The sequence below is a fragment of the Pan paniscus genome, chromosome 12 (genome assembly GCF_029289425.2).
Source record: "Pan paniscus chromosome 12, NHGRI_mPanPan1-v2.0_pri, whole genome shotgun sequence".
Taxonomy (NCBI): domain Eukaryota; kingdom Metazoa; phylum Chordata; class Mammalia; order Primates; family Hominidae; genus Pan; species Pan paniscus.
The window spans coordinates 126,269,157-126,295,551 of record NC_073261.2 but is presented as its reverse complement, the minus strand read 5'-3'; the positions used below and the strand labels follow the sequence as shown (position 1 = coordinate 126,295,551).

The window sequence follows — 26,395 nt, the reverse complement described above, 5'->3', positions numbered from 1 at the left end:
ACTGGCACCCTGGGATGGGAGGCAGGAGAAAAAGCCTATGCAAAAGGGAGAGACAGGGAGGGAAGAGGCCCTGCTGGTTTGCCTGGTCTGCAGCTGGCCCTGTCCAGACCCCTTTCACCTGGAGTAGCAAGGCCTTATGATGACTGTTTTCTCATGATGGGAGAAGTGGCAGGAATGCAACAATAATTAATATCATTATTTTATCATTATTAAGATTATTCTGTCAATAACAAATTTTTAAAACAGAGCTCAGAGTCATGTGCTGTGATTAATTAAGAGGGAGGTTGGTCTGTAACATTGCCAAAGTTAATTGGCATTCGGATCTCCTTTGCATGAAACAAGTTATGCTGTGAACACCCTTTGGAAATAACCAGAAGTTGTAATGAACAGGTAGTAGTTTCCAAAGCATCCCTGGATCAGTCATGAGAAAAAAGGTGGTGGAACAAAAGGTGGCTGAACTACTTGTTGGCATTGATGGAGGCTTCTGCCTGAAATGGAGTGTAGAACAATGCAAAAAACAACTTAGGAAAAAGACATTTAGAGACAAACAGCACTCATCCTATTTACCTACCAGGAATGATCTTATCAGGTCCATTTCTGGAAGTTATTTCTGTGAATTCTCTTAATATTTTGGCAGCCTTTTTTGCTTCTGATTTCAAATTGGAAGGTATAGGGTTATTCACTGAAACATAAAAAAAAGATATTTTAATGAAAAATTCTGCTAAATAGAAGTGAGAAATTTATTATTATTTCATTCTTCTCATACACACTTGTCAGAGGTGTTCAAACCAGAGGGACTCCATCTTGAATAGGAGCTGGGTGAAATAAGGCTGAGACCTACTGGGCTGCATTCCCAGAAGGTTAGGCATTCCAAGTCACAGGATGAGACAGGAGGTCCGCACAAGATACAGGTAACGAAGACCTTGCTGATAAAACAGCATGCAGTAAAGGAGCTGGCCAAATCCACCAAAACCAAGACCGCAATGAACATGACCTCTGGTCATCTTCACTGCTCATTATACACTAATTCTAATGCGTTAGCTGACAAAAGACACTCCCACCAGCGCCATGACAGTTTACAAATGCCATGGCAACATCAGGAAGTTACGCTATATGGTCTAAAAAGGAGAGGAACTCTCAGTTCCGGGAATTGCCCACCCCTTTTCCAGAAAACTCACGAATAATCCACTCCGTGTTTAGCATATAATTGAAAAACAATTGTAAGTATCCTTAGTCGAGCAGCCCATGCCACTACTCCACCTATTGAGTAGCCCTTCTTTATTCCTTTACTTTCTTAATAAACTTGCTTTCACTTTATGGACTTGCCCTGAGTTCTTTCTAGCACCAGGTCCAAGAACCCTTTCTTGGGGTCTGGATCAGGACCCCTTTTTGGTAACACAATGAAGCATTACCACAGCATAGCCTATCAAAGGAAATGACTGGAAATCCTCATTGACAGTATCATCTCTATTTCTCCTAATAAATCAAATCTATGCTGAGAGTCAGAAACTCTAAACTCTCAGAATCTCAGAAACTATAAAATCCTTGGGCCCCAAAGGATGTTAAACAAAACCTGGCCAAACCTCCCTGTTATGTATCTTCTTCCTGCAATTAACAGACTTCAATACTAATTTAAAATAAGAATTTAAAATTTAAAAATATATTTTGTAGCTATCTATAATATATAGTATAAATTTAATATATTTTGTTGTTCTTGTCAAAAATGTTGGAATTGGCTGCCTGTAGACTTTCCGATGAGTAAAACTCTAGGAAGACTTGGGAATTGAGCCTACAAGTAACGCCGGCCTGCATTTCTATGGCACTTTACGTTTACAGTGTTGCCTGGACATTCATACACTCATCAGAGGGCTTGTCATAACAAAGCTCACATAATTCTTCCAGCTCTGAAGTATATCGAGAAGATAGACTATTCTCTTGTTACTGGACGAGGGATCAGCAGAGCGAAGAAGCTGAATAGCTTCAGTGTAGGACCACAAGTGCCCTGAGGCTGAGAAGTTCTTGTCTCACTGTCTACAATTAACAGGCACATGCGTGACTGACTGCAGGACGCCAGCATCTGGAAGGTTGAAGGCATTCATTTCCACTGTTTCGCCTCAGTAATTTACAGAACGTAGATGAAGTACGCTAATGGAAGCTTGCTTTTGTAAAAGGAAAATAAATCTCAGGACCCCAGAATCACTGAGCCAAGGGAAAAGTCAAGCTGGGAACTCTGTGAGGCAAACCTGCCTCCCATTTTATTCCTAAAAAGATAGCTACAAAGGTAAGAAGCTACACACCTCCCTCACAATTTGATCACAAGGAAATTCCCTGTGGACAACAGATGGAACTCAGACTCATCCCTCTGCTCACGTGAGACAAATGCATATCTGATTGTTTCCTTTGCCCTGTTGTTTCACTAAGCCAGACTACAGCCTAAGTGACTATTCCTGTAAATCACAAAGGCTAATCAGACACTCAAAAGAATGCAACTGTTTGTCTTCTATCTATTTATGATCAGGAAGCCCCCTACCCACTTCAAGTTGTCTCGCCTTTCTGGATCTAATCAATCTTACATATATTGATTGATGTCTCATGTCTCCCTAAAATTTATAAAACCAAACTATACTCAAATCGCCTTGAGCACGTCATCAGGACCTCCTGAGGCTGTGTCATGGGCTGTCCTTAACCTTGACAAAATAAATTTTTAAAATTGATTAAGACCTGTGTCAGAGCTCATGTATAAACTCATGGTTTATTCTTTCGACAGATCAAATGCTGAAACAGCATAGGAGAAAAAAATCCCTTTCTTTTATTCAGCAAAATATAAATATCTCCAATAAAATGTGATATATTTTGGTGCCTGGAATGTTTGAAACATGTAATTTATCTTAAAAGTGAAAACTGGCTGGGTACTCCCAGCACTTTGGGAGGCCAAGGGAGGAGGATCACTTGAGGCCAGGAGTTCGAGACCAGCCTGGGCAACATAGTGAGACCCCCATCTCTACCAATAAAATGATTTAAAAAATTAGCCAGTCATGGTCCTTGCTGAAGTCCTTGCTACCCAGGAGGCTGAGGCAGGAAGATCACTTGAACTCAGGAGATCAAGGCTGCAGTGAGCTATGACTGGGCTACTGCACTCCAGCCTGGGCAACAGGGCAAAGCCCTGCCTCAAAATAAAATAAAATTTTAAAAAGTGAAAACTGACTTAGGGTCATTTTGGAGTTCTATTTAAATTTCTTTAAAAGATGTCAGTATCAGTTCTTTGTGGCTCAACACAGGAGTATTAACAAGATCCAGACCAGGAAAAAAATCCATCCCAAGATTCATCAATGGTATGAAGTCAGATAGAGGAAGGTATTTCCACAGATACTTTATGCAAAATTAAGTGTGCATGATGCATGTGTGTAGCTCTTTACTCCTTTTAAAAACAAGTGGCATCACAGCATTAGTGTATTTTGGCATGTTGCATTTTTTAATAAATGTTATCTCAGAATAGTTAAAATACTGCCTCTCAGTGTAGGCTTTTCAAATCAACTTCATGAGATACAATTTACAAAATGAAATCTACCTGTTACAGGTATAGCTCAGTGTGCATGGACAGAGGTAGAGACCACTCCTGATCACAGCATCCGTGCCCTCTGTAGTGGTCACTCCTATACCCAGCCCCTGCCTCAGGTTAGTGCCAATCTGATTTCTGTCACTAAGTATGAATTTTGTCTGTGCCAGAACTTCATATAGTCATCAGTGTGTGTTCTTTTCTGTCTAGCTTATTTTACTCACCATGAAATTATTGAGACTCAAATTGCTGCACAGATCAGCTCTTCCTTTTTGACTGCCAATTGGTATTCTAATGTGTGGACATAGCACAATTTGTCCTTCCAGTCACTGTTGATAGACAATTGGGTTGTTTCCAGCTTTTGGCTATTACAAATAAAACTGCTATAAATATTCCTTTGTAAGCCTTTTGTAAAAAAATGTTTTATGGCCGGACACGGTGGCTCACACCTGTAATCCCAGCAATTTGGGAGGCCGAGGCGGGGGGATCACCTGAGGTCAGGAGTTCAAGACCAGCCTGGCTAACATGGTGAAACCCCATTTCTACTAAAAATACAAAAAATTAGCCGGATGTGGTGACGTGCGCCTGTAATCCCAGCTACTCAGGAGCCTGAGGCAGGAGAATCACTTGAACCTGGAAGGTGGAGGTTGCAGTGAGCCGAGATGGCGCCATTGCACTCCAGCTTGGGCAGCAAGAACGAAACTCCATCTCAAAAAAAAGAAAAAGAAAAAATGTTTTATTTCTCTTGGGTAATTACCTAGGATAGGAATTTCCAGTTCATGTGGTAAATGTGTATTTAACAATGTAAGGAGCCACCTAAGAGTTCTCTAAAGTGATTACACATTTCAGGCTTCCACCAGAAACTTTTATAAGAGTTCTAGTTATTCCATATCCTCACCAACACTTGCAATGTCCAGTTTTTAAAATTTTAGTTATTTTAGTGGTACACAGTGGCCTTTCATTGTGGATTTAATTTTCGTTTCTCAGATGACTAATGATGTTGAACACTTTTTCCTATTTCTATATCTTGTAAAGTGTCTGCTTAAATCTTTTGTCCACGTCCTTTAACCACTTATTATTATTATTATACTTTAAGTTAACGGAGTTGTTTTTTTGCTTGTTAATTTAAATTTCTTATAGATTCTGAATATTAGGCCTTTGTTGGATGTATAGCTTACAAATATTTTCTTCTATTCTGTATGTTGTTTTCTCTGTTGATAGTTTCTTTTGCTGTTCAGAAGCTCTTTAGTTTAAGTAGGTCCCACTTGTCAATTTTTGTTTTTGTTGTAATTGCTTTTGGCATCTTTATCATAAAATCTTTGCCAGCGATTATGTCCACAATGGAATTTCCTAGCTTATCTTCCAGAGTTTTTACAGCTTTAGGTTTTACATTGTTAAAACAGGCTAAATGTGACCTGAGAAGAACTCCATACTTCAATATTTGAGTCCTTGTAGATGAACTGCCACCTAACTTAATATGTAGACAAGATTGAGAACTTAACTTAGGAGTATGCATCTGTAACAACAGCTCAGTCTTGGCCAATCCCAGCAGCCATACTTCAACCACTCATACACTGCTGAGTGTTCACATAAGGAAAATGATGAGCTGTAACCAATCCAGTTGTTTCTGTACTTCATTTCTGATTTCTGTACGTCACTTCCCCTTTTTTTGGTCTATAAATTTGTTCTGACCACGAGGCATCCCTGGAGTCTCTCTGAATCTGCTGTGATTCTGGGGGCTGCCTGACTTGCATATCATTCATTGCTCAATTAAACTCCTTAAAATTTAATTTGGCTTAAGTTTTTAACAACATTCAAGTCTTTAATCCACCTTGAATTGATTTTTTGCATATGGTATAAGGAAGGGGTCCTGTTTCAGTCTTCTGTGTATGGCTGGCCAGGTATTCCAGCACCATTTATTGAATATGGAGTCCTTTCCCCATTGCTTATTTTTGTTGACTTTGTCAAATATCAGATGATTGTAGCTGTGTAGCATGAATTCTGGGCTCTCGATTCTGTTCATTGTTCTATGTGTCTGTTTTTGTACCATTACCATGCTGTTTTCATTACTGTAGCTTTGTAGTATAGTTTGAAGTCAGGTAGCATGATTCCCCCAGCTGTTCTTTTTGCTTAGGATTGCCTTGGCTATTTGGGCTCTTTCTTGGTTCCATATGAATTTTAAAATAGTTTTGTTTTCTAATTCTGTGAAGAATGATATTGGTAGTATAATAGGAATAGTATTGAATCTATAAATTGCTCTGGGCAGTATGGCAATTTTAATAATGTTGATTCTTCCTATCCTTGAACAAGGAATGTTTTTCCATGTTTGTGCCATCTCTGATTTCTTTCAGCAGTGCTTTGTAATTCTTGTTGTAGAGATCTTTCACCTCCTTGGTTAGCTGTATTCTTAGGTATTTTATTCTTTTTGTGTAAAATAGGTGTTTTAAATTGTATAATCTGCCATTTCTCAATCTGTTTTTGACTGATTCTTCTTCCAGCTATGGGTTATGTTTTCCTGTTTTTACTCCTTTCTAGTAAAACAGGATTGTAGATATTACCATGTTGAGTGCCTAGATTTCATTGCTTCCCTTAAAAGTGTTAACACTTGTGTTAGCAGGCAGTGAGTTACTTGTAGATCAGCTTGATCACTTGTTGGCTTGTTGTTGTGTTCTGTTTGTGTGTCTAGAGTAGCCTTTAGAACTATTTTACCCATCAAGGTGTGTCCCTTCTGGGCTCTCTCCTGGGTGCCCTGGTTGTTTAATAAGCTGTCTCCATTGTGGCTGTTTCGAATGGCTGTCCCCAGCCTGATGCAAGCACTGTGAATAGTTCACCTCAAAGCTTCATGGCAGTTGTTCTTGCCTGCTTTGCAAATTTCACCCTACACAGCTAGCACTTAATATTCAGCAGAAGGCTCAGGGGGATCCCTCTGCAGATTTCTGGAGCTCTTTCTCTCAGCCGTCCCTCATTGCTAGTAACATGCTCTGCAAATTCCAGTTACCTCAGCCTCTTCAGACTCAATTTCTGCCTCTTCTTTTAAGCAGGAGCCTGGGCTCTGGGTGCCCCCTCCTTGTCCTGCAGTTTAGGAAGTGCTCCAGGCAGAAAACGGTCACTAATGGAGTTCACCTCCTGTTCCCCTTATCTTGTGGATCTCAGACATGTCCACCATGTGCAAAAAGTGCTCTACACACAGCTGTCCAGTTTCCTAGCTGTTTACCATGAGTGTGAGTAGCAGGAGCCATTTCGCTGCCCTGGCTAGTAGCTCTCAGTGCATTTTCCATTTGTTCTTTTATGATGAGCAATGCTGACTACATTTCTCTCTTTCTATCAAAGGTTTCTCATGCACCTTGTTATTTACAGGGGGTTTCTCTCTGTTTCTTATTAATTTATACATTAAAAATTAATATTTTTTTGGAATATGAGTTAAAAACATTGACTCTCTGTTACTTGTCTTTTGAATTTGCTTTTTTTTCTGTTTTTTCTTAATGAAATCAAATCTGTCTTCTATCTTACAAGGGTCTTTTAACAAAACACAGTAATTTTGAAGTTCAAATGGGAAAATAAACAAGCAAGAAGAGCTAGGAAAAAATACGTAATAGGAGAACAATGACAGCCCAGCCTTGACAGAACCTGTGACACATTACAAAGCCTCAATAATTAATACATAATAGCAGATGCAAATATAGGAGAAAAATCAATTCACAAAGAAGAAAATTCAGAAATTAACCCAAATATATTTACAAATTTAGTATATAATAAAAATGACACCTCAATTCTATGTTGAAATGATGTATTGCATACTAGATAATGTTCATTTGGGGAGAAAAACAAAAATTCATTCACAGCTTTGTGTTACAGAAAGATAAACTCCAAATTCATTGAAGATTTAGAGTGTCAAATATCAAATTATAAAAGAACCAGGAATTATAGAATTTTTTTTCAATTTCATAGTGGAAAAGACCCAAGTATGGCAACAAAATTTCTATATTTCTATATTTTTACATGATCAGCAATTATTTGTACAACGTACAAATACATTGTAAAATACAGGAAAAAGTACAGATATGAAAATATGAAGGATAAAAAGCATCTATAACATTAATACTCACCAATACTACTGTCTGCATTTTGATGTATGCTTCAATTGATTCCTATTGCTAAACATGTAGACTGATTCCACTTTTAGCTTTTATAGCCATTACTATCAGGTGGTAATTATCTTGGGAGAGATGCTCTAGATGCTCAATATGTTTTAATTACATTTATACATATATCTAGATGCTGGATACATTTGAATTAGTTCACTGGAGTGGAAACTTGTTCTTTCTGCTGCTGAATATTTCATCTACTTTATTTCAGAGGCAGCACAACTTGTCTGCTTACATTGATGCTGCAGCCATAGTATCTGGAGTGGATTGGGTGACCCGAGGCTGCTGTATCAGGATGACATTCCTTTTTGTGCCACAGCAGGGCTTTATAACCAAAGCTGGTCCAATACCAGCATCTGATGGGGGACTTGTATAGGAGCTGCCAGAATAACTTTTTCCAAGGCACTTCGGTTTCCACTTGCTGTGGGATTTTTGTCTCCACAAGGGGAGGGTCTGAGAGCAAAGCCTTCATAGGGGAACCTGGCAGGAGGTGGAGAGAGCACCTGGGCTCTGCAAAGCCAGACTGAAGTCACAAGCCGCTCTGGACTTCTTCGTCAAATGGACCAGCAACATCTTTTTCTGTTAAAGCAATTTAGACTAGATTTTCTGATACATGCAACTGAAGCACTGTAAATAATACATGAATCTTATCCCCTCAGAAGACTTTCTACTTTGAACTCTCTCAACCAAGCAGTATTAGAGCAAATAAGCAAATTCCTCAGTTGAGAGTTAATCTTGCAAACATCCTGCTGTAGGGAAAGGTCATGGCCTGATCTGTAAACACGGGAAGAGAGCCATTGGACTTGGGAATCAGATGCAGCCTCACACGGCTGCAGACCGCAAGACTCATCCTAGACACAGCCTATGTCACTGTGATCCAGCTGTTGACAAGGCTGGTCACAGTGAGGACATCTTCAGTGTGTCAGCTGAACTACAGAAAATGTTACAGATTCTAATCAACTTCTGATAAAATCATGCGTGGTCATAGTTACATGCAGTGAATTTTTCTCTCAGAACAAAAAGAATATGCAAATAAAAATTTAGACATAAGCCTCAAATCCCATCCTCAGCATCAAATGATGGCTCACCCATTTTTCCTCTGCTGTACCATAAGGCATATAGAGCATGACCTGATCAGAGTGCTGATGTCCCATTCTATCATACTGATGAAGACACAGGTCATTACTAATGAAGCCTCTTAAACCTCACATCATGGTTAGCATCTGCACTCTCATAAACGTCTTAAGTCCCTTGAATCAGGCAAAATCTCTATAAATATTTAAGTTTTTTCTAAAAAAAGAGTGGCTGCCAAACCTCAAGCTAAGAAACTTTCAAATAAAGTTTTCTTTAAAACAAAAGTTAAAATGTTTGAAATTTTCATAGTAACACATTTTTTTTTTTTTAATTAGAAGGTCTTATAAAATACCGGAAAGACAATTTTTACTTTGGAAACCTCAAAAGCATAAATCAGCTTAAGATCTGGAAATAATTTTAGGTATTGATCGCAGTTCTATAAACTCAATGCTAGAGTCACTGGGGACAAACAGGGACATGAGAATCCTACTCGGAGTAAATTGCCACCTGAGGTGAGAGAGCTGACTACGGTTTCCAATCTAGTTGTACACGGAGGGTCAGGAATGAAAGCAAGAAGACCCAAGGGCCCCTCTCCACCACTTTCCTTACCAGAGTTCAGATTCCCAAACTTTTGCTTCCCTTATATTATTTTCTTCAATGGACTCTAATTATGAAAGGAATACTTACAGGAAAGCAAGCTTACTAAATTTGGTTTTCCAAGTTCTTACTGATTACATATTAATCAAATTATTAAACCTTATACTTTATGTGAAATGGAGGTTAACTCATTAAACTGATAAAATTCCATCTAAGATCAAAGGAACTAGAATGCTGCTAAAGGTATATTTAGAATAAACTAAAGAAATCTTAGCCTAAAGAAAGTGTATGTATCTAATCTTTAGAGAGGCTTTCAAATGTTGCTTTAAGCTACTCTTATTAACAAAACTGCATTTTGAACCCCACTGCTTGACAACTATGGCCTTTGTTTCTTAAGTCAATTCTTACCTTTCTGTGGCCTTGGTTTAATTACTTCCTTTGTTTTAAGGACACAAAGCTTGTCAGTTCTCAAAATAAAAACCTGTCTCTCTGGTCAGATCATTAACTCCCTAGTCAAACTTTCAGACTACCGTCTGAACATCAAGTGCTAGCCTGAGCTTGTTTCCAGTCCCCCAACCCCAGGCTGTGGCTGGGGAAGGAAGAGGACAGAGAAAGCTTTCTCTGCTCCCTCGGGAGACAGGAAAGCCCTTTATTTATTCCTGCCCTTCCTCTTCTCCAACTGAAGAGTGTGATCTTGGTACAGAGCAGTTCCACACATGCCACACTGGTCTGATCTTTTAGAGTAAAAAATGGGATCTTCCCAGAGAAAATTTTTTTAAAAACTTCATGTGCTTAGGTCTCAGAGCAGAGAATTTTGTCTTATCATGACGCCACTCACTGGCAAATAAGCTGGCGTGCACAGGGACTTGTGAGGCTCTCAGCAGAGTCAGGGTAGCAGTTATTTCCCTTTGACTGCATCAACTTCCTATGTTTGTGTTGACATGCCAGATCCTTATTTCTGCGGAATGAGAAATCTCTTGAGAATAAAGTTTTCCTAAACAGAACAAAAGTATCAAATCACTTTTGATGAGCAAACATTATTTTAAACTTTTTTTTAACTTACAAAAGATGAGGGGTAACATTTACTAGTTTTACAGAAATTTTATTTAAACAGAACATTAGTGAACCAAATAACCAATTCTCCTCAAACATGATAGACAGGATGGCGGTTATCACTTTGATCATTTTAACCTCCAACATAGTAATTTGTAAACATCAGTCGCTGCACAAGTATTTTAATAACAGGCCAGCCCACGGGAATAAACAGCACCTTAGCCTCGAGACCTGTTCTCTCAACTGTGTGTACAGATTTTCTAAGTCGTTATGAATTCAGATATTCCCTACATCTCAATAAAAACACCTAGGAGAACAAGAAATCAGGACATGCATCTCCTGTAAGCAGAAGAGAAACCGAGCACCTGCTCTCTTGCGGGGGGGCAGCTTCGTGTCACTTTCCAACTCAGCCTCCACGGGAGCACGGGCATATTGGTTCAAATGAAGTGTAAAGGACACATCTCTGTCCACAGTGTAAATCCTATTTCCTTAAGGTGGTCAACCGATTGAGACCAGTTCCACACTTCCTTAAAGAAGGAAAAACTCAGCAGCCAGCGCCAAGGCCCAGCGATCAGAGAGGACCCGTGCTCGCCGCGACCCCGCGCTCGCCCTGTGGCCCCGCGACCCCGGCGCCAGGTGTTGGGGGGACCGGCCCTTCCCTTCCGGGTGTGAGGGGCTGGCCCTTCTCTTCCAGGTTGGGGGGCTGGCAAACTCGAACCTCGCCGGCGCCCTAGCCAAGGCCTCCTCCCCGCGCCTGCCGCGGGTTCCACGCGCATTCCAAGCGCGCGCATCCGACCCAAACTTCAGAGACGCTTCTGTGGAACGGAAGGATGGTCGCTGACACCTGGCCGTTCAAATATCAGGAAGTTAAAAATAACACGACCATCGTCAACATTCCAAACTTCGGAATAGCTTTTCTAAAAATGGAAAAGACGGTGGCTAAACTTCAATCAAAATCGCTGTGGTCAAGAAAGTCCTGGAAGCTGCTCTATCTTAACTTTGGGCGGTTTGCGGTTAACAGACGCGCGACCTAGAAACCCCAGAGGCATCGCCGGTTTTCCCGTCCTCCTCCTCCCACCACCGCCCAGCTCTTGAGAGGGGAGGGTGCTGCCGGACAGGTGGGCCCCCGGGTACTCACTGCTGCCCGCCCGGCCGCGGCGCCCCGTCCCGAGGCTGCCAGGAAGAGGAAGGCGCGCTGCCCCGCCCCGCGGACAAGGAGGCCCCAGCGAGGGCGTACCTGCGGCAGGTGACGAAGGAGGCGGCGCAGAACACCCGCCGTGTACGTTTCGCGGGACAAAAACCACGCGCCCGCCGGGCCGCGCTCGGGCCTTCGCCCCCAGGGACTTCGGAACCGCCCCGTCCTCAAGATCGAAAAGCCCAGGGCCTCGCGGCGGCTCCAAGCACGGTGTTGGGGGTGGGGGTCTAGGGGGCGCCCAGGCCCAAGGCCGCCCTGGTCCGGCGTGGACCCCGCGGGGCTCAAGACAGGTTCCCCTGCCTGACCCGCCCAGCCCCTCTATGCGAACTCGAACGACACGCACCACAGCCCGCCACGTACGCGAGACTCGCGCTGTGCCCCAACCCAGGTGGGCCGCCCGCGGAGCCGCGAGGCCTGAGCCCGCCCTGCAGGTGACCCGCGGCCCTTCCTCCTCCAGGTACCCCTCTCCTGCGGCCCCGTCCCCTATAGGTAACCTTTACCTCCCGCGGCTCCTTCCCCTCCAAGTGACCCGCAGCCCCGCCCCCTCCAGGTGACTCCCCCCCCAAGCCCCGCCACCACACACACACACCCCCTCGCCTTCCGCGGCCCTACTCCCTCCAGGTGACCCCACCCCCACAGCTCCTCCTCCTCCGGACAACCTGCAGCCCCGCCCCTGCAGGTGAACGGCGGCCCAGTCCCTGCAGGTGACCCGCAGACCCTCCCCGCCCGCCCTAAGACCGTCACAGGACCGCCTCCGCAGGCGCACTGGAGCCGATTGCGCAGGCGTGGCTCTCACACGCGCTGCCCTGTTGGCGTTGGTGCGGGACTGCGCAGGCGCGCGGGGCAAGAGGCTGGCAGTGCGCCTGCGCCGCGTCGGCGTGCGGAACGCCGCGGTGTCTGGGCGCCTCTGCGCGCGGGAAGATGGCGGAACAGGCTACCAAGTCCGTGCTGTTTGTGTGTCTGGGTAAGAGGGCGCCGACTTACTCATGTTCTGACGTCCTCTGGAGAGTTGGATCGGGCTTGTGCGCTGTAGGTTGTGCCGCCGGGCTAGGAACCATGAGGGGGAGGAGGCCAGGGACTGGGAGGCCTAGGGTGTTCTAGGAGTGTGCCGCAGCGCCCCTGTTCCCCATCCGCCCCGTGCACCCGCCCAGCCTGCCCGCTAAACCTGGGTCCCCTCGCGCCTGCCATATATCCGAGGCTCTTGGCATCTGCAGCCACAGCCCCTACAAGCCAAGGTACTTTCTTTGCGACTACTAGAATCTCTCTCGTTCCCCTCCAATGGGCCCAGGTAGGCCTGGAGGTTGTCGGACTGATGTGGTCTCTTAGGGGCCTCCTGAGTCTTATGACAACATTGTTTTGTTTGCTAGTTTCCTTAGCCCATGCTTAGATATGGATTTGAGTTAAAGGGAGATGAAGTTTTACGGTTTCGGGTTTCTTGATTGTAAAAGCCAAGCAAAGGAGACCTGCAGGTCCCTATATAACTTTGGCCCATGAAAAATGAAAGTGTATTTTATTAATGGCTTTTCAGGAACTTTCCAGCTTAAATTATTTTCACTCCTAGAATTTCAACACTTAGCTTGCCTTACTTCAAACATAATTTATTTTCCGTTTGGTCTTCAGGGATCTTCCTTTGGTGTAGCACTACAAGGTTATATTCCTCGGTGCCTCCACCCTGAGAGGAAGGCCTAAATTGTCAGTAGTCCGGTTACTTAAAACCTTCTGTGAGTTTGCATTTCCTGCAAAGTTTCTGTTTATTTTTACACACTCCTCACTTTATCTCCTGTACCTTTTCCTGCTCACACCCTCAGGACACTGCCTTCCAGAACCTTTCGTTGTTCGGTAGCACTTCACATGCTTACTGAGCCTTCATCGCTGGGTGCCCATTATGCATTTTGCCTGGAAAGCCTTTTTATTTTATAAAGTCAAACCTAAATATTTCCTCCTTTGCTTTCCCAGATCATGAGTTGCTTCCTTATCGACATCTTTTATTACACAAATTTTACTATAATTTGTGTAATATAGTAAAAGATGTAATATAGAAAAGGTGTGATTCCTTATCGACATCTTTTATTACACAAATTTTACTATAATTATTTGATAGTCTGTTGAAATCCCAGCTGAGTTTAATTTTGTCGATGGCAATAACTGTGGCTTATTTTTCATTTTGTTTCCAGCTTTAGGACAATATATGATAAACGCTGACTAGGTTTTGTAGAAGTTAACTTCTGTGAAAGACGAATTAGAAGGCTTATCTTGTTTCACATTGGTAGTGGGCATCATTTGATTTTTAAGACTCATTGAAGGCTGAATGATGAAATCAATAAGTTTATTAAACAGTAGTTTGGTTAAGGATGGTTACTAAATAATATTCCATTCCCTTGTATAGTTTTGGTTGGTATTGTCGATTATGCTGGTATAATGCATCATGGTTGCTGTTAATGGGGAAGTGTATCCTTGCATATACAGTAGTCCCACTTTAGCTGTAGGGGATACATTCCAAGACTCCCCAGTGGATCCCGAAACTGTGGGTAGTACCAAACCCAATTGCTGTCAATTGGAACATGTGTCTGCTCGTTTCTTACACCCATAAATGGAATACCGTTGCCACCTTAACTAAGCATTTAAAACTGTGGTCGCAACTTTTGCAGTTCGAGGCAAGACAGCAGACGATCAGGAATTTCTTTTTCCTTGTTTACATTTTCATGGATAGAAGATTTGTTCGTACTGTAGATCTTAGTAACCTCGGTATAAGTTTTTTTTTTCTTTCCATAAGAAGTCAAAAACTTTCACCTTTTTACTTAAGGGTAGTGCTTATGGCTTCTCTTTGCCGTATCTGAATTGCTAGCTTCACTACTCTTATGATTTGGGGCCATTATTAGTAAACTAAGGGTGACTCGAACTCAGGCACTTTGATAGCATCACAATGGATCTGATAAGCTAGAGGGCAATAGGTGGATAGACAGCATGGATATGCTGGACAAAGGCATGTTTCACTTCTGGGGCAGAATGGAATGGGATGGCATGAGAATTTATCCTGCTACTCAGAACAGTGCACAATTTAAAACTTAGGAATTATTTGTGGAATTCTTCATTTAATATTTTCCAACTGAAGCTGACCATGGGGTAACCATGGAAAGCAAAACCTTGGAAAAGAGGGGACTATTGTATTTCAATACAATTCAGTGATTTTTTGTTGTTGTTGAGCGTCTACTATATGGCATGCACTCCTCTAAGTGGTGTGGTGAACACAACAGACAAAAATCCCAGCCTCTCTGGAGCTCACGTTCTCTCAGTCACCAGCAAGTATTAATTGATGTGCTCAATCGGTTGATGTGAAGATTAAGAAAAATAGAGCAGAAAAGGGGAATGGGAGTGGAGTGCAGTTTTGAGTGGGATGGTCAGGGAAGGCCCCACCTGATAGATGACTTTTGAGTAAAGACTTGAAGGAGGTGAGGAAGCAAGCCTAGGATATTTTGGAGAAGCATCCTGAACCCAGAGGAAAGCAGGTAAAAGTTTTGAAGGGAGAATACTGGCCATGGTCATGAACCGCAGGGAAGCTGCAGTGGCTGGGCCTAGTGGCCAGATAGTTTTTCTCAGTCAGGATTCCTCGTCTATACCTGAAAATTTAGCAGATAATTTGAGCGCCTGTTTTCTCAGTGCTTCCATTGTAGATGTATAGGGAGAAGTTAATTCCTTATGTACACTGGTCCTTTAGGGCAGGAGTCTGCAAACTCTTTGTTTAAAGAACCAGATTATAATTATTTTAGATTGGCTTCACATGACATACAGAAAGGGTGTAGCACAAAGTAGCCATCCATATGATGAACCTGGCTGTGTTCTAGTGGATCTTCATTTGTGGACATCAGAATTGGATGGAACTCTGTATAATTTTCACATGTCACAAAGTACTCTACTTTTAGATTTTTTCCAACTACTCAACAATGTAAAAGTTATTCTTACCGCTGTGGGCTGTACATAAAGGCAGTGGACCATGAGCCGATTATCAGACCCCTGTTTTAGGTCCAGATCTTGGGAGGCCATGTGAAGACTTGGGCTTACTCTGAATAAACATTGGAGGGTTTTGAGCAGAGGTGGGAAATGATCAAATTTAAGTTTAAAAAAGAAGAGTTTCAGCTGTTGTTTTGAGATTAAACTGGAGGTGGAGCATGCCTTTACTGGTTGCATTCTGAGGGAATTTGAGCGGTAAATGGCATTTTACTTGGTAGCCATATAGAGGACAGTAAGAGTTGTATGCTTTTGAAATGTAAAAAATTTTGTTCATTCAAAGCATTTGTTTGGACCCTATTGAGATTGAAGTGTAGAAAAGCATCAGAGGTTTTTCATTGGTGAAGCTAATGATGGAAAATAATTGAGCTCCTTACTACAGCACAATTATGAAGGGTGCTTTATGTTTTTGCAATAGAGACTTATTAGTGAAGATGATGCAGGAGCCATGACCCAGCCAGCATGGTTGGTGGAGATAGCACATGCTGGTGGAGTCACTTTATTTCTGGGCTACACCCATACTGGGTGCTAGGTCTCTTACCAGGTATAGCAGACACAGCCCCACCCTCCCAGAGCCTATCTGCCTTTTATGAGTCTCCATCCTTGAATTGAAGATGCTGAAGAAGGGTATAAAATAGTCTGCCTAATTTGGAAAAGACAAACTTGAGACTTTACAGATTGAAACATTTTTTAAAGGCATTTGAAGATGGAATGTTCTGTTTTTAGAACTTGTTTGATAGGCGAAACCTGAAGTACATGCAGTGTTTCACTGATGACCGGGGTGCTCCATTTTTTCATAACAAAATTTGGTGGCATCAACTTTCGAAATCAACAGGGCAAGCTACTGCTAGCCTTTAGGACAGTTAATAATGCAAGTTTTCATATTGTTGTGGGGAAAGTAAGCTGTTATTTTACAGTTAAAGATAATTATTTGTAAACGTGTGGGGCTAGTCTTTATTATATTTTTAGATGCTAAGATACTAGGCATCTGTTGTTCTACAGTTCCAAAATAATAATTGTCTTAATTTGGAATACAATGTTTGCTGTTAAAAATATTCCCAGGGTATATGGTGACAAGTAAAAGAGTTACACACCCATGGGAAGCCTTTCAATAATTAAAATAGTGCTGATGACAATACCTGTTTAAAAAACTAAACAAAATTTAGAATGTCGAAAGGAAGAACTTCACAACACAAATTAGCATATAGAGGGCATTCAAGGCTAATTTGTTGTCTTTCCCTTTATGGTTTGTAGGTAAGATTTTTTACTGCTGTGGAAACTACAGTCTCTGTGGGAAAAAAGTACATAATATGCTTAGGTCTTACAATGTAGAAACTGAAGGCTGTAGTAAGGCAGTGAGTTGGTTTTCTGAACTAGGGAATTAGCTGTGTTTTACAACACTAAAAGATCCTCATTGTACTTGTTTATCATAAACAGAAGACCCTAATAGTGATAAAGAGTAAACTCTTAGTTAGTGCTGCCTATTCTCACAGTTCCTCTTTTTCGTATCTGTTTCCTAAATTCAGCTCCTAATGTCTGGACTCAGTATGGTGCTTTGGCATTAAGGAGACTGGAAGGCCTCAGAGCAGCCCCAGAAGCAAGGTCGTAGAAACCATCATTTATCTTCCCCAGCGCAGATCATAGAAACTAGAACTCCTCTCCTGCAAAGCAAGCCATAAAACCTAGAAAGATCACTCTCTCCCTTTTGCTTTCTCTTGAAGACAGCATTTCAGAGGGGCCCTGCCTCATTCCTGGGGGAGGAAATGCTGTGGCCCTGCTGGGTTTCCCTCAGTCTGCTACCATTGGATCATTTCCTTTTGTCCAGTGCCATTTCTACACAGCTGTGCATTGGTCATCTAAGCATCAAAACCGTTTCCCTGGGTCTTTGGGTCTTCATTTCTGAAGGCTCTTGTTAACCTGTCTTTTGTTACAGGAGTATCTTCCATGACCTTTATGATGGGTGAGGAAAGCTGCCACACCTTTCCACTCTGACACTGTCTTGTATTTGCTCCTTCATACGAGCCTCTTACAAGGTCTCTCCAATTCAGTCATGTGCTCTTCTAGTGTTTCCTTAGCTGTGCCGGTAATTTTGGTAACTTGTAGGAAGGGTCTGTGTTTTAAACAACTTTCTGTCTTCAGGTTAGGGCACAGTGCTTGGCACATAGAGTTGGCATACAAAATATGTTTGTTGAATAAGTCATATTACCCTTTTCCATAGGACTTTCTATTTCTCCTCATAGTGGCTACGCAAAGTTCAAATGTTGGCCCAGTGTTTTAGGGCTCCTGTATACCAGCCCGTCAGTTTCCACACACTGGCTCTCTGTACCTGAAGCATCGCAGCCTCACCTGCTTAGTGCCACAATCCCTCTGAGTTAAATGCCTTTCCCTTCCTCTGTCCATTAAGATCCTGATCATCCTTTTAATATCATCTCTAATCTTTCTTTTTTCTGGTAAGAAATTTTCTTATATCTTGTTTTTGCTTTGTAGCATCGTTCTTTTTCTGTGCTGCTGTAGTGTATTGTTTATCAGCATTCATTTTCCCACTTTTATTATAATAAATATAATAAATAAAGTGGAGATAGAGTTCAGCTGAATGGCCAGTGATTAAACCCATTGTGTCTCCCTCTGAAAACCCCAATAAAACCTCAGAGCACTATGGCTCTGAGGAGCTTCCTGGGTTGGCAGTGCTCTTTGAATATTGTCTCATGTTGATGACAGGAGAGTAAGGTGTCCCAGAGGACAGTGGAGCTACCTGTTAGGGAACCTCCCAGAATGTGCCCTATAGGTCACTTGCTTTGGCTGTTTTTTGTTTGTTTGTTTGTTTGTTTTTGTTTTTGTTGCTGTTACTATAGTGAAATTGTAATGGTAAGTGTTCTGCTTTCCTGAGTTTGGGGAATAATTCTAGGGAATTATCAAACCTGAGGGAGCCCTGGGGAACCTGGATTTCTCACTTGCTGGTCTAAAGTAAGGATGGCCCTGATGTCGACATCGTGGTCTGGAGAGTGGTGTCCCTGACCTTCGGCTGCTAATGCCTGGATCTGTATCCCTGGGCTCAGGGCTTTGCATGTGATCTCTCAGTAAATGTTGGTGTTGAATCGCTGTTTATGCTTAAATGCATGTTTGTGTGTTTGTGTATTGTTTTGTGAAACAGTAGTCATCCTTATGTGTGATATACTTGAAAATACATACAGTTGACCCTTCAGCCACAGGGGTTTGAACTTTGAAGGATTTATTCGAGGAATTTTTTTAATCAAGCACAGATGGAAAATACTGTGTTGTCTGAATGAGAAACCCATCTGTATGGAGGGCTGACTTTTCCTATACTTGGGCTCCACATTCGCAGGGGCCAACTATAGGACCTGAGTATGCACGTTTTGGTATACTGGGTAGGGGTGGGAGGGTGTCCTGAACCAGCTCCTGAGTCTACTGAGGGACAGACCACTGTATTTTATTTTTATTCTGTTGTATTTCATTTTAAAATAAGCTGGTTGCAACCCACTTCATTTTCGTGATTCACTCCTGGATCATTAGTAGCAACTCTTTAAACAATAATTTTTGTTGAAATTGTTTTTCTGATATCTTTGTCATCTGTACTTGGAGTACTTGGCTGGTTGGTGTCAAATCACTGAACTTGAGCCTGATAGGCTGTTCTCCAGCAGGGTCTACCCTCACTGGTTGGACAAAGGCGTCAAAGGATAGTGTTGGCCTTTGTTTTTCCTGAGGGATAGCACAGCCCCTGTGTGTCAGGTGTGTAAAGAGGGGGAGCTGGCATGTGCCCTTCCATCCAACCTAACCCTCTGTTTCCCCACCCCTCCCTTTTTTTAAAGGTAACATTTGTCGATCACCCATTGCAGAAGCAGTTTTCAGGAAACTTGTAACCGATCAAAACATCTCAGAGAATGTAAGTACCATTCATTATCTTAAAGAGGCCAACCTGAACTCCTCCGGGCAGGAAATTGCGAAAAAAAAAAAAATTCCATGTTTCTTCCCCTGCAGTGGAGGGTAGACAGCGCGGCAACTTCCGGGTATGAGATAGGGAACCCCCCTGACTACCGAGGGCAGAGCTGCATGAAGAGGCACGGCATTCCCATGAGCCACGTTGCCCGGCAGGTACCGTCCTTGGACTTGAAGTTGTGTGTTTTGTGTTTCAGTGGGTCATTGACAGCGGTGCTGTTTCTGACTGGAACGTGGGCCGGTCCCCAGACCCAAGAGCTGTGAGCTGCCTAAGAAATCATGGCATTCACACAGCCCATAAAGCAAGACAGGTAGACAAGCTCTTGTTCAATTTCTAATATGTAGAGTCCAGTAACTTGAGAAGTAGCGAAAGGATTAACCAGACTTGTATATTAATGAATGTGTTTATTTAGGGTGAGCTTAACCAGCTACGGTGTGTCCATTTTGTTTCACTTCTGGTTGCACGGTGTTGAAAGACTTGCCTGACTTTGGAATTTACTTATTAAAATGCACATAAAAGCTAGGTAATTTATAATGAGAGAGCCTGACTGTGAGCTGGGGCTGAGCGGTGCTCTGTCTTCTGTTCCTTCCTGCATAATTTTTATTAAACATTTAGGCCATAGTAATCATTCTGCTGATATTGCAAGTTTGTTGCTAGAATGAAGTTATATAATATATACAAAAACATTTTTTCAACTGTAAAGTGCCTTAGTAATATAGGGTAATACCAACAACATTATGGATATATAATTATAGTCTATTGGGCCACACTTAAGTTTGGAGTCTAATAAAGTCACAATCAAATTCTGCAATTTCAATTGAAGATAACCTTGTCTTTATATTATAAATTAGAAGCTAAAGTTGATTTTTCTAAGAGTTCTTTATTTAAATGAAGTACTCTGGGACTGACCTTTTCGGAAATGGAATCCTCGTTGGTCAGGTGATTCAACATTTTTATACAATTTATCCATCCTCATCTCTTCAGGATTTGCATACCTTGCCAGTTTCTACTGGCCATTGTTGAAAACATATTTATTTGGAGAAGTCCAAAGCCAAGGGGCTCATGGGGCTGTGAGGTCCTTCTTGCTGCATCGTCCTGTGGTAGAAGGTGGAGGAGTCAAGAGAGTGCCCCAGAGTGAGTGAGAGCGAGAACTAGAAAAACGGGAAGAGGGAAACAGAGGAGAGAGAGAGAGGACCCATCAGTGTCAGGAGCCCACTCCCAAGATAGTGGCATTAATAAAGATCCTGTGTCTCACTATTGTTGCATTGGGGATGAAGTTTCCAACAAAGGAACTTTGAGGGACACATCCAAAACCATAACATAGGATTTAAATAATTTTACAGAGTTCAAGAGTTCTGCTACTGAACCGTTTGAGATCCCTGTTCTGAGGTCTCATCACTTTCCAGTTTTAGCAGGAAGAGAAGTGGCAAGTGGCAGGAGTCTGGGGCCTGCACCTTTTTTTGAGGCACCTTTTTTATGAACAGTGTTTGTTGGAACACAGCCAGACTTACTCATTCACCTGTAGTGCGCGGCTGCTTTTATGCTAGAGCAGCACAGCCAGAGCGGCCTCGTGGCCACAAAGCCCGACTCACTGCAGCACTGGTTTTTTATATGGGGTTTCTAGTTGTTTTTAGTAGTAGGGGTGATTTGCCACAAGCTGTTTCATTTATAGCTGCAAGTGGAAATCCTTTACTGTGCATTTGTTACATAAGTTATAGCTGTTTCTTTCTCAATTATTGTAACATCTAAAAATTATGTAACAGTTACTAAGTCTTTTTTTATGAAAAATTTACAATTAGTCCAGAATTTAAAACAAGTTTAGTATTAAATCCTAGGGAATTTCTCACATAACTAATTTGGAGAAATAATATAATACTGTTCAGGCATGGTGGCTCACACTTATAATCCTAATAACACTTTGGGAGGCTCAACATTGCTTGAGCCTAGGAGGTCAAGACCAGCCTGGGCAACATAGTGAGACCCATCTCTACCAAAAAAATTTTAAAAATTAGCTGGGTGCTATGACATATGCCTGTAGTCCTAGCTGTTTGGGAGGCTGAGGTAGGAGGATGGCTTGAACTCAAGAAGTTGAGGCTGCAGTGAGCTATGATCACACCACTGTACCCCAGTGTTGGTGACAGAGTGAGACCTTTTCTCTAAAAACAAAAAGAAAAAATTCAGTATTGTACTTATTCTCGATTTTGAAATAAGTCAATGTCATGGGAGTGTTGACGAAATACAGTCTTTTCTAGCTACTGGAAGTGCATACTAAAAGCCAAAGTTTCTCATTTTTTAGAAGAACAGGTATACACTTTCCACCTTTGTTCCGCAGTACGTATGTTTATGTTTCTTATTCTGCCATTATTTATAGTAGTCGAAATTCACAAAATAATCTTTTCATTTGTATTTTAAGTAGGTGTGTTTATAGATTATATCAGAAAACAATCATAAGCTTTCAGGTTACAATCAGTAGAAATACTGAGTGGCATTCTCTTCTGTGTGAGGTTTAAATTATGGATAGTCAGTCAAAATAAAGGAGGACTGTCGGTTATCACTCCTGTGTTTCTTTCTTAGTGACCACCTCTGACCACCCAACTTAATACTTTTACTCCTCCTTGCCCCAAAGCTGTATGTATCTCCTCTCTGCTTTATTTCCTCCAGGGCATCTGTGCCTCCTGTGTGTTGCCTGCCCCCGTGTGGAAGGGCAGCTCCATGGGACGCGGCTCTGTCCACTTAGCTTGGTGTTTGTTACTGGGGCCCAGGATGTTCAGTGCTTCTGGAATGAAAAATAGAGTAGAATAATGAAGGGGATTAAATATGTGACATTTTAGTATGTTGACTGTATTATACACTGTTACTAACGAATTGAAGCCGATGTATAAACATTGTGTCTACACATTATACTATTTTATGATTATTGTATGGAACTTTATAATACAAAATTTCTTTGCAGTACAATTTTGAGAAATAGGTTAACTCTATTTTAACTTAAAAGTACCCTAAAAATTATTTAATTGTTTATTAGTGAGTAACAGGCTCAAATACAGCAGTTTTTTTTTTCTTTTAGTATTGCTTTGCATCCTCTAGGCTTGAATGGTATAAACACTGTGTTTTGACTTCTTATTCAATTTTAGATTACCAAAGAAGATTTTGCCACATTTGATTATATACTATGTATGGATGAAAGCAATCTGAGGTAATCCTGTTTTTGAAGAATATTTCTGTTCAACTCTCAGTTCAGCAATGGGCCAAGTAATTTGTTGTCCAGATTTACTTTTTCTATTTTAAAGGTTTTAATAGTCAGTGATGGTCACCATATGTAGAATTATTTTATTTAGAACAGCAAAAAACTTAGTAATCTAGAATTGTCTCTTAGGTATTTACAAGGAAATACACCTTAGAAAAGGGAAAGTCTAGTTGTTAATAGCATGATTTAATTGGAAAACTAGCTTGGCTGTGATAGTTTTGTATCAAGCATATTGTTCTGCATGAGAACGATTTTGATATTTTTGCTGTAATGATTCCTGGGCAGGGCAGTGTTTTATTGATTCTCAGGCCAAAGCTCTGCAACCATAGGTTCCTATTATTATCCCATCTTGTAAAAGAAGGAAGTGAGAAACGGTAATGTTAGCTTATGTCCCCGAGTTCACACAGCTAGCTTGTGGTGGATGTCATGGGATTTAAGCCTAGGCTCAGTGAGGAAGGGCCCTGCTGTATGCACCCCTGCCTCAGTCACCACCCTCCTGACCTGCCCCAGTCCCATGTTCAAGGCGTCATCGGGAACGAATCATAATTTAATGTCACTCCAGGATTCTGACTTGCATCACTACTTATTCATAAATATCTCATGTTTTTGATGAAGATAAACTATTTGTGCTTTTAATTACTTTTGTACAAATGAACAGATAGGGATGCACCAGTTTCAATTATTTTTTATTAATTAGGACCTTCATTAAAATGCATGTATTTTTTAATTTTTATTTTTCAGTCCTTATTCTGTTCTCATTGTTTTTGCTGACACCATAGCCCATAGGCATCGTAAAAACACCTTTTTAGGAGACCCCATTTGCTTTGACTGGCGCTGAGCACCGTGTTTCTTTGTGTGTGGGGCAAGTGGAGTTCCTGCAGCCTCACATTTGCATGTGCTGTTCCTCTGCCTGGAAGCTAATCCTTGCTTCTTGGGTCATTCGGCTCCTATTTGCCCCTCGTGGGTCAGCTTAAATTCATTTCTTGATAGAGGTATTCTGCTGCCCTGTCATTAGGCCGGATTGTGCATTAGACTTAGGCCTGCCTGCAGTTCTCATTCCTGCACCTAATCCTGAGCTGTAAAACTTCGTGCATGGGAGCTCTTGGCTGTTCCGTTCCCACATAAAGCACGTACCTGACTCATCAACTCATCTGTCGCAGGTGCTCAGTCAAAATTTGTTAAATAAATGGAGGCGCTTAGTTAAGTTTGCCTTTTTCTTTTGTAGCAATGTGAAAGCTAAGGGTGGAAGTCTAGAGTGAAGCTGAGTTTCCAGCTTGGGCAGAGGCTTAAGGAATAAAAGATGGAAGAGTAATTAAGGAGTGGGTCGTGCTGCGGGAAGTGCTGTGTCAAGACACCTGAGGATGGAATTGGTAGCCCTCTGTTTTGGGACTGGTTCAGATGGTGTTTTGGGTTCCTATCACCTTTGTTTTATCTCTGAAACTTGGTTGTCTTAAAATGTATTTTGTGGGAGAAAATATAATTATTGTATATTTTGTGTAACAGAATCAGTGAGAATAAGCTGCTGTCGCAAACTGTCTTGCCTAGAGAGAGGGCAGTGGCATACAGCTGCAGAAGGGGCCACACGGGCCTGCTGAGTGTTCTGTTTCATTTCAAATTAGGTCATTCTGTCTTGATTTTGATATGGATGTTTCATAAGACCCTAGCAGATGTCCCTGTTTAACTTGAAACCATAGATCAGAAAACTAAGTTCATATTTCAATTTTACAGAGATTTGAATAGAAAAAGTAATCAAGTTAAAACCTGCAAAGCTAAAATTGAACTACTTGGGAGCTATGATCCACAAAAACAACTTATTATTGAAGATCCCTATTATGTAAGTACAGTTCACGTTTTAGGGCTAATATGAAGACCCAACACATCTGTATCCTGCCATATTAAATAACAGATGAGATTGTGTTAAGGATGTTTTTGTTATGCAGGTTTTGCCATTTTCTTCTTTTTCCTGTCCATTTAGGGGAATGACTCTGACTTTGAGACGGTGTACCAGCAGTGTGTCAGGTGCTGCAGAGCGTTCTTGGAGAAGGCCCACTGAGGCAGGTTCGTGCCCTGCTGCGGCCAGCCTGACTAGACCCCACCCTGAGGTCCTGCATTTCTCAGTCAGTGTGTAATCACGTTCCAGGGCCCAAAGCCCCAGCTCTTTGTTCAGTTGACTTACTGTTTCTTACCTTAAAAAGTAATTGTAGATGGAAATCAGTTGTGTTTGGCAGAAGAATCAATAAAAATCTTTGATTCAGACAGTTTATGGGGTATTTTAAGCATTCTTAGACTAGTTGAACATCTCACTTTGCCCCAGTTACAAAAATAGTAGAACAAGCAACATAAAACAATGAAGGAAAACCTCACTTGAAGGCCCAGGTCAACATCTAAGCCTGTTGAGACTTAGATAATCGAGTCTACCTCTTCAGTAGGTTTGTGTGGATGGCCTGATGGAGGGCAGGTGCCCTCTGCTCCCCAGTGCTACCTCTGTCTTCCCTAGGGCCTTTTATGGATTGACAGTAGTCCCCTCTGTAGGAGCTCACAGTCTAGATTAGAAGTGTTTTAATTTCTACACACCCATAGTGCACAATGTATATTGAAAAGATAGGGGAGAGAGAAACATTTATGGAATCAGTCGTTGGCACCTTCAATGCTTCATGATTTTTGTCGAGTTTACTTCACGAGGAGGTCAGCCCATTGGCTCCCATCTGAACCACTTTGCCTCTGAAACTTAATTACATCCAGAAAGGACACTTGTATGCTAGTCTGTGGTCAGTTGAGGAATATGACTGTTTTTATATGCACATGTAACCCAAATGTCCAATATAAATTGGCTTATTTTTTAAAATAATTTTAAAAGTTGGGAAAAGTGTTATTATTTGGCATGCTTAAATATTGAATAAGTATTCTTCATCAGCATTTAATAAATGTATAGGCAGATATAAGGTAATTTCTGTGTATTTTGAGATAATGTCAAAATCATGAATATTTCAAAATAAACTGGGGAGTTATAAAAATACAACTAGAGATATAAATCTGGTGTCTGCCTGTTTTTTTATTGACAGGTAAGGAAGCATTTGAAAACATTGTATTGTCCTTTTTACATGATCTGTGATGTTAGGTGTGCATATTTTATCTTCAGGATAAGGAAGTAAAATGATGAAAATAAGCACATTGCTGCCCCATATCATCATGTCTAGTTTCTGAAGGAAGTTTGAGGTTCTACAGCTGGAACTGTCCTTGCCCAATACCATCCTCTGGACATGTTGCCTTTACGCTGTGCCCTCCTGTGCAGTGATGCACAGCTGCCTGGCCAGGACATCTGCACTCCTGACCTCAGTATCATGAGGGTCCCAGGCAGTGCCAGGGGGAGGAGACACGTTTGATCCTTGACTCCCTAGTGTCTGGAGGATGAGCTGTTGCCAGATGAAAGTGAGTAGTTTCCCCACTGTACCATGTGGAAGTGCCAGGCTGTCTTCATAGGAAGAAAGTTTGCAAACCCAGTGAGTCTTGCTCTTGTTGGAATTACTCAGACATACAGAAAACTGAGGGGATTAAATATTAATAGATT

At 41.7% G+C, this 26,395-nt stretch overlaps 2 protein-coding genes across 23 annotated transcripts in view; one reads left to right on the top strand and one right to left on the bottom strand.

The window, feature by feature from the left end:
* Positions 1 to 12,394, bottom strand: part of SH3YL1 (SH3 and SYLF domain containing 1) — a 45,903-nt gene extending 33,509 nt beyond the window's left edge. For 10 of the 20 annotated variants that reach the window (XR_004669631.3, XR_008624446.2, XR_008624447.2 and 7 more), the window contains exons 1-3: positions 10,791 to 11,805; positions 10,211 to 10,330; positions 572 to 682 (exon numbers count right to left, since the gene is read on the bottom strand). Coding sequence is in view for 17 of the 20 variants with exons in the window: in XM_063594682.1 (XP_063450752.1) it covers positions 572 to 682; position 10,211 (112 nt within the window). In the remaining 3 variants the exon portion in view is untranslated. Of the gene's footprint in view, positions 1 to 571; positions 683 to 770; positions 927 to 10,210; positions 10,367 to 10,790; positions 11,806 to 12,279 lie in introns of those variants that run through there. The other 10 variants (XM_055108325.1, XM_055108326.1, XM_003807805.5 and 7 more) reach the window with 8 other exon arrangements.
* Positions 12,395 to 12,429: 35 nt separating this feature from the next.
* On the top strand, positions 12,430 to 25,859 carry ACP1 (acid phosphatase 1). 3 transcript variants are annotated; one of them, XM_003807807.6, is made up of 6 exons: positions 12,455 to 12,584; positions 19,453 to 19,526; positions 19,777 to 19,890; positions 22,715 to 22,776; positions 24,556 to 24,661; positions 24,803 to 25,859. In XM_003807807.6, the coding sequence occupies exons 1-6, from the start codon at positions 12,542 to 12,544 to the stop codon at positions 24,878 to 24,880; spliced, it is 477 nt and encodes a 158-aa protein (XP_003807855.1). In that variant the 5' UTR covers positions 12,455 to 12,541; the 3' UTR covers positions 24,881 to 25,859. The 3 variants fall into 3 exon arrangements, 2 of the variants coding, with proteins under 2 accessions (XP_003807855.1, XP_003807854.1); XM_003807806.6 differs by lacking the exon at positions 19,777 to 19,890 and adding an exon at positions 19,622 to 19,735; XR_004669634.2 differs by lacking the exon at positions 24,803 to 25,859 and having other exon boundaries at positions 12,430 to 12,584; positions 19,622 to 19,890; positions 24,556 to 24,630.
* Positions 25,860 to 26,395: the final 536 nt, after the last annotated feature.

Bases quoted from the DNA above. Each gene is read 5' to 3' on its own strand.
- ACP1 (XM_003807807.6), top strand. From the start codon at position 12,542: ATGGCGGAACAGGCTACCAAGTCCGTGCTGTTTGTGTGTCTGG. The intron at 12,585-19,452 runs GTAAGAGGGCGC...CTTTTTTTAAAG, and splicing joins CGTGCTGTTTGTGTGTCTGG to GTAACATTTGTCGATCACCC. The intron at 24,662-24,802 runs GTAAGTACAGTT...CTGTCCATTTAG, and splicing joins TTATTGAAGATCCCTATTAT to GGGAATGACTCTGACTTTGA.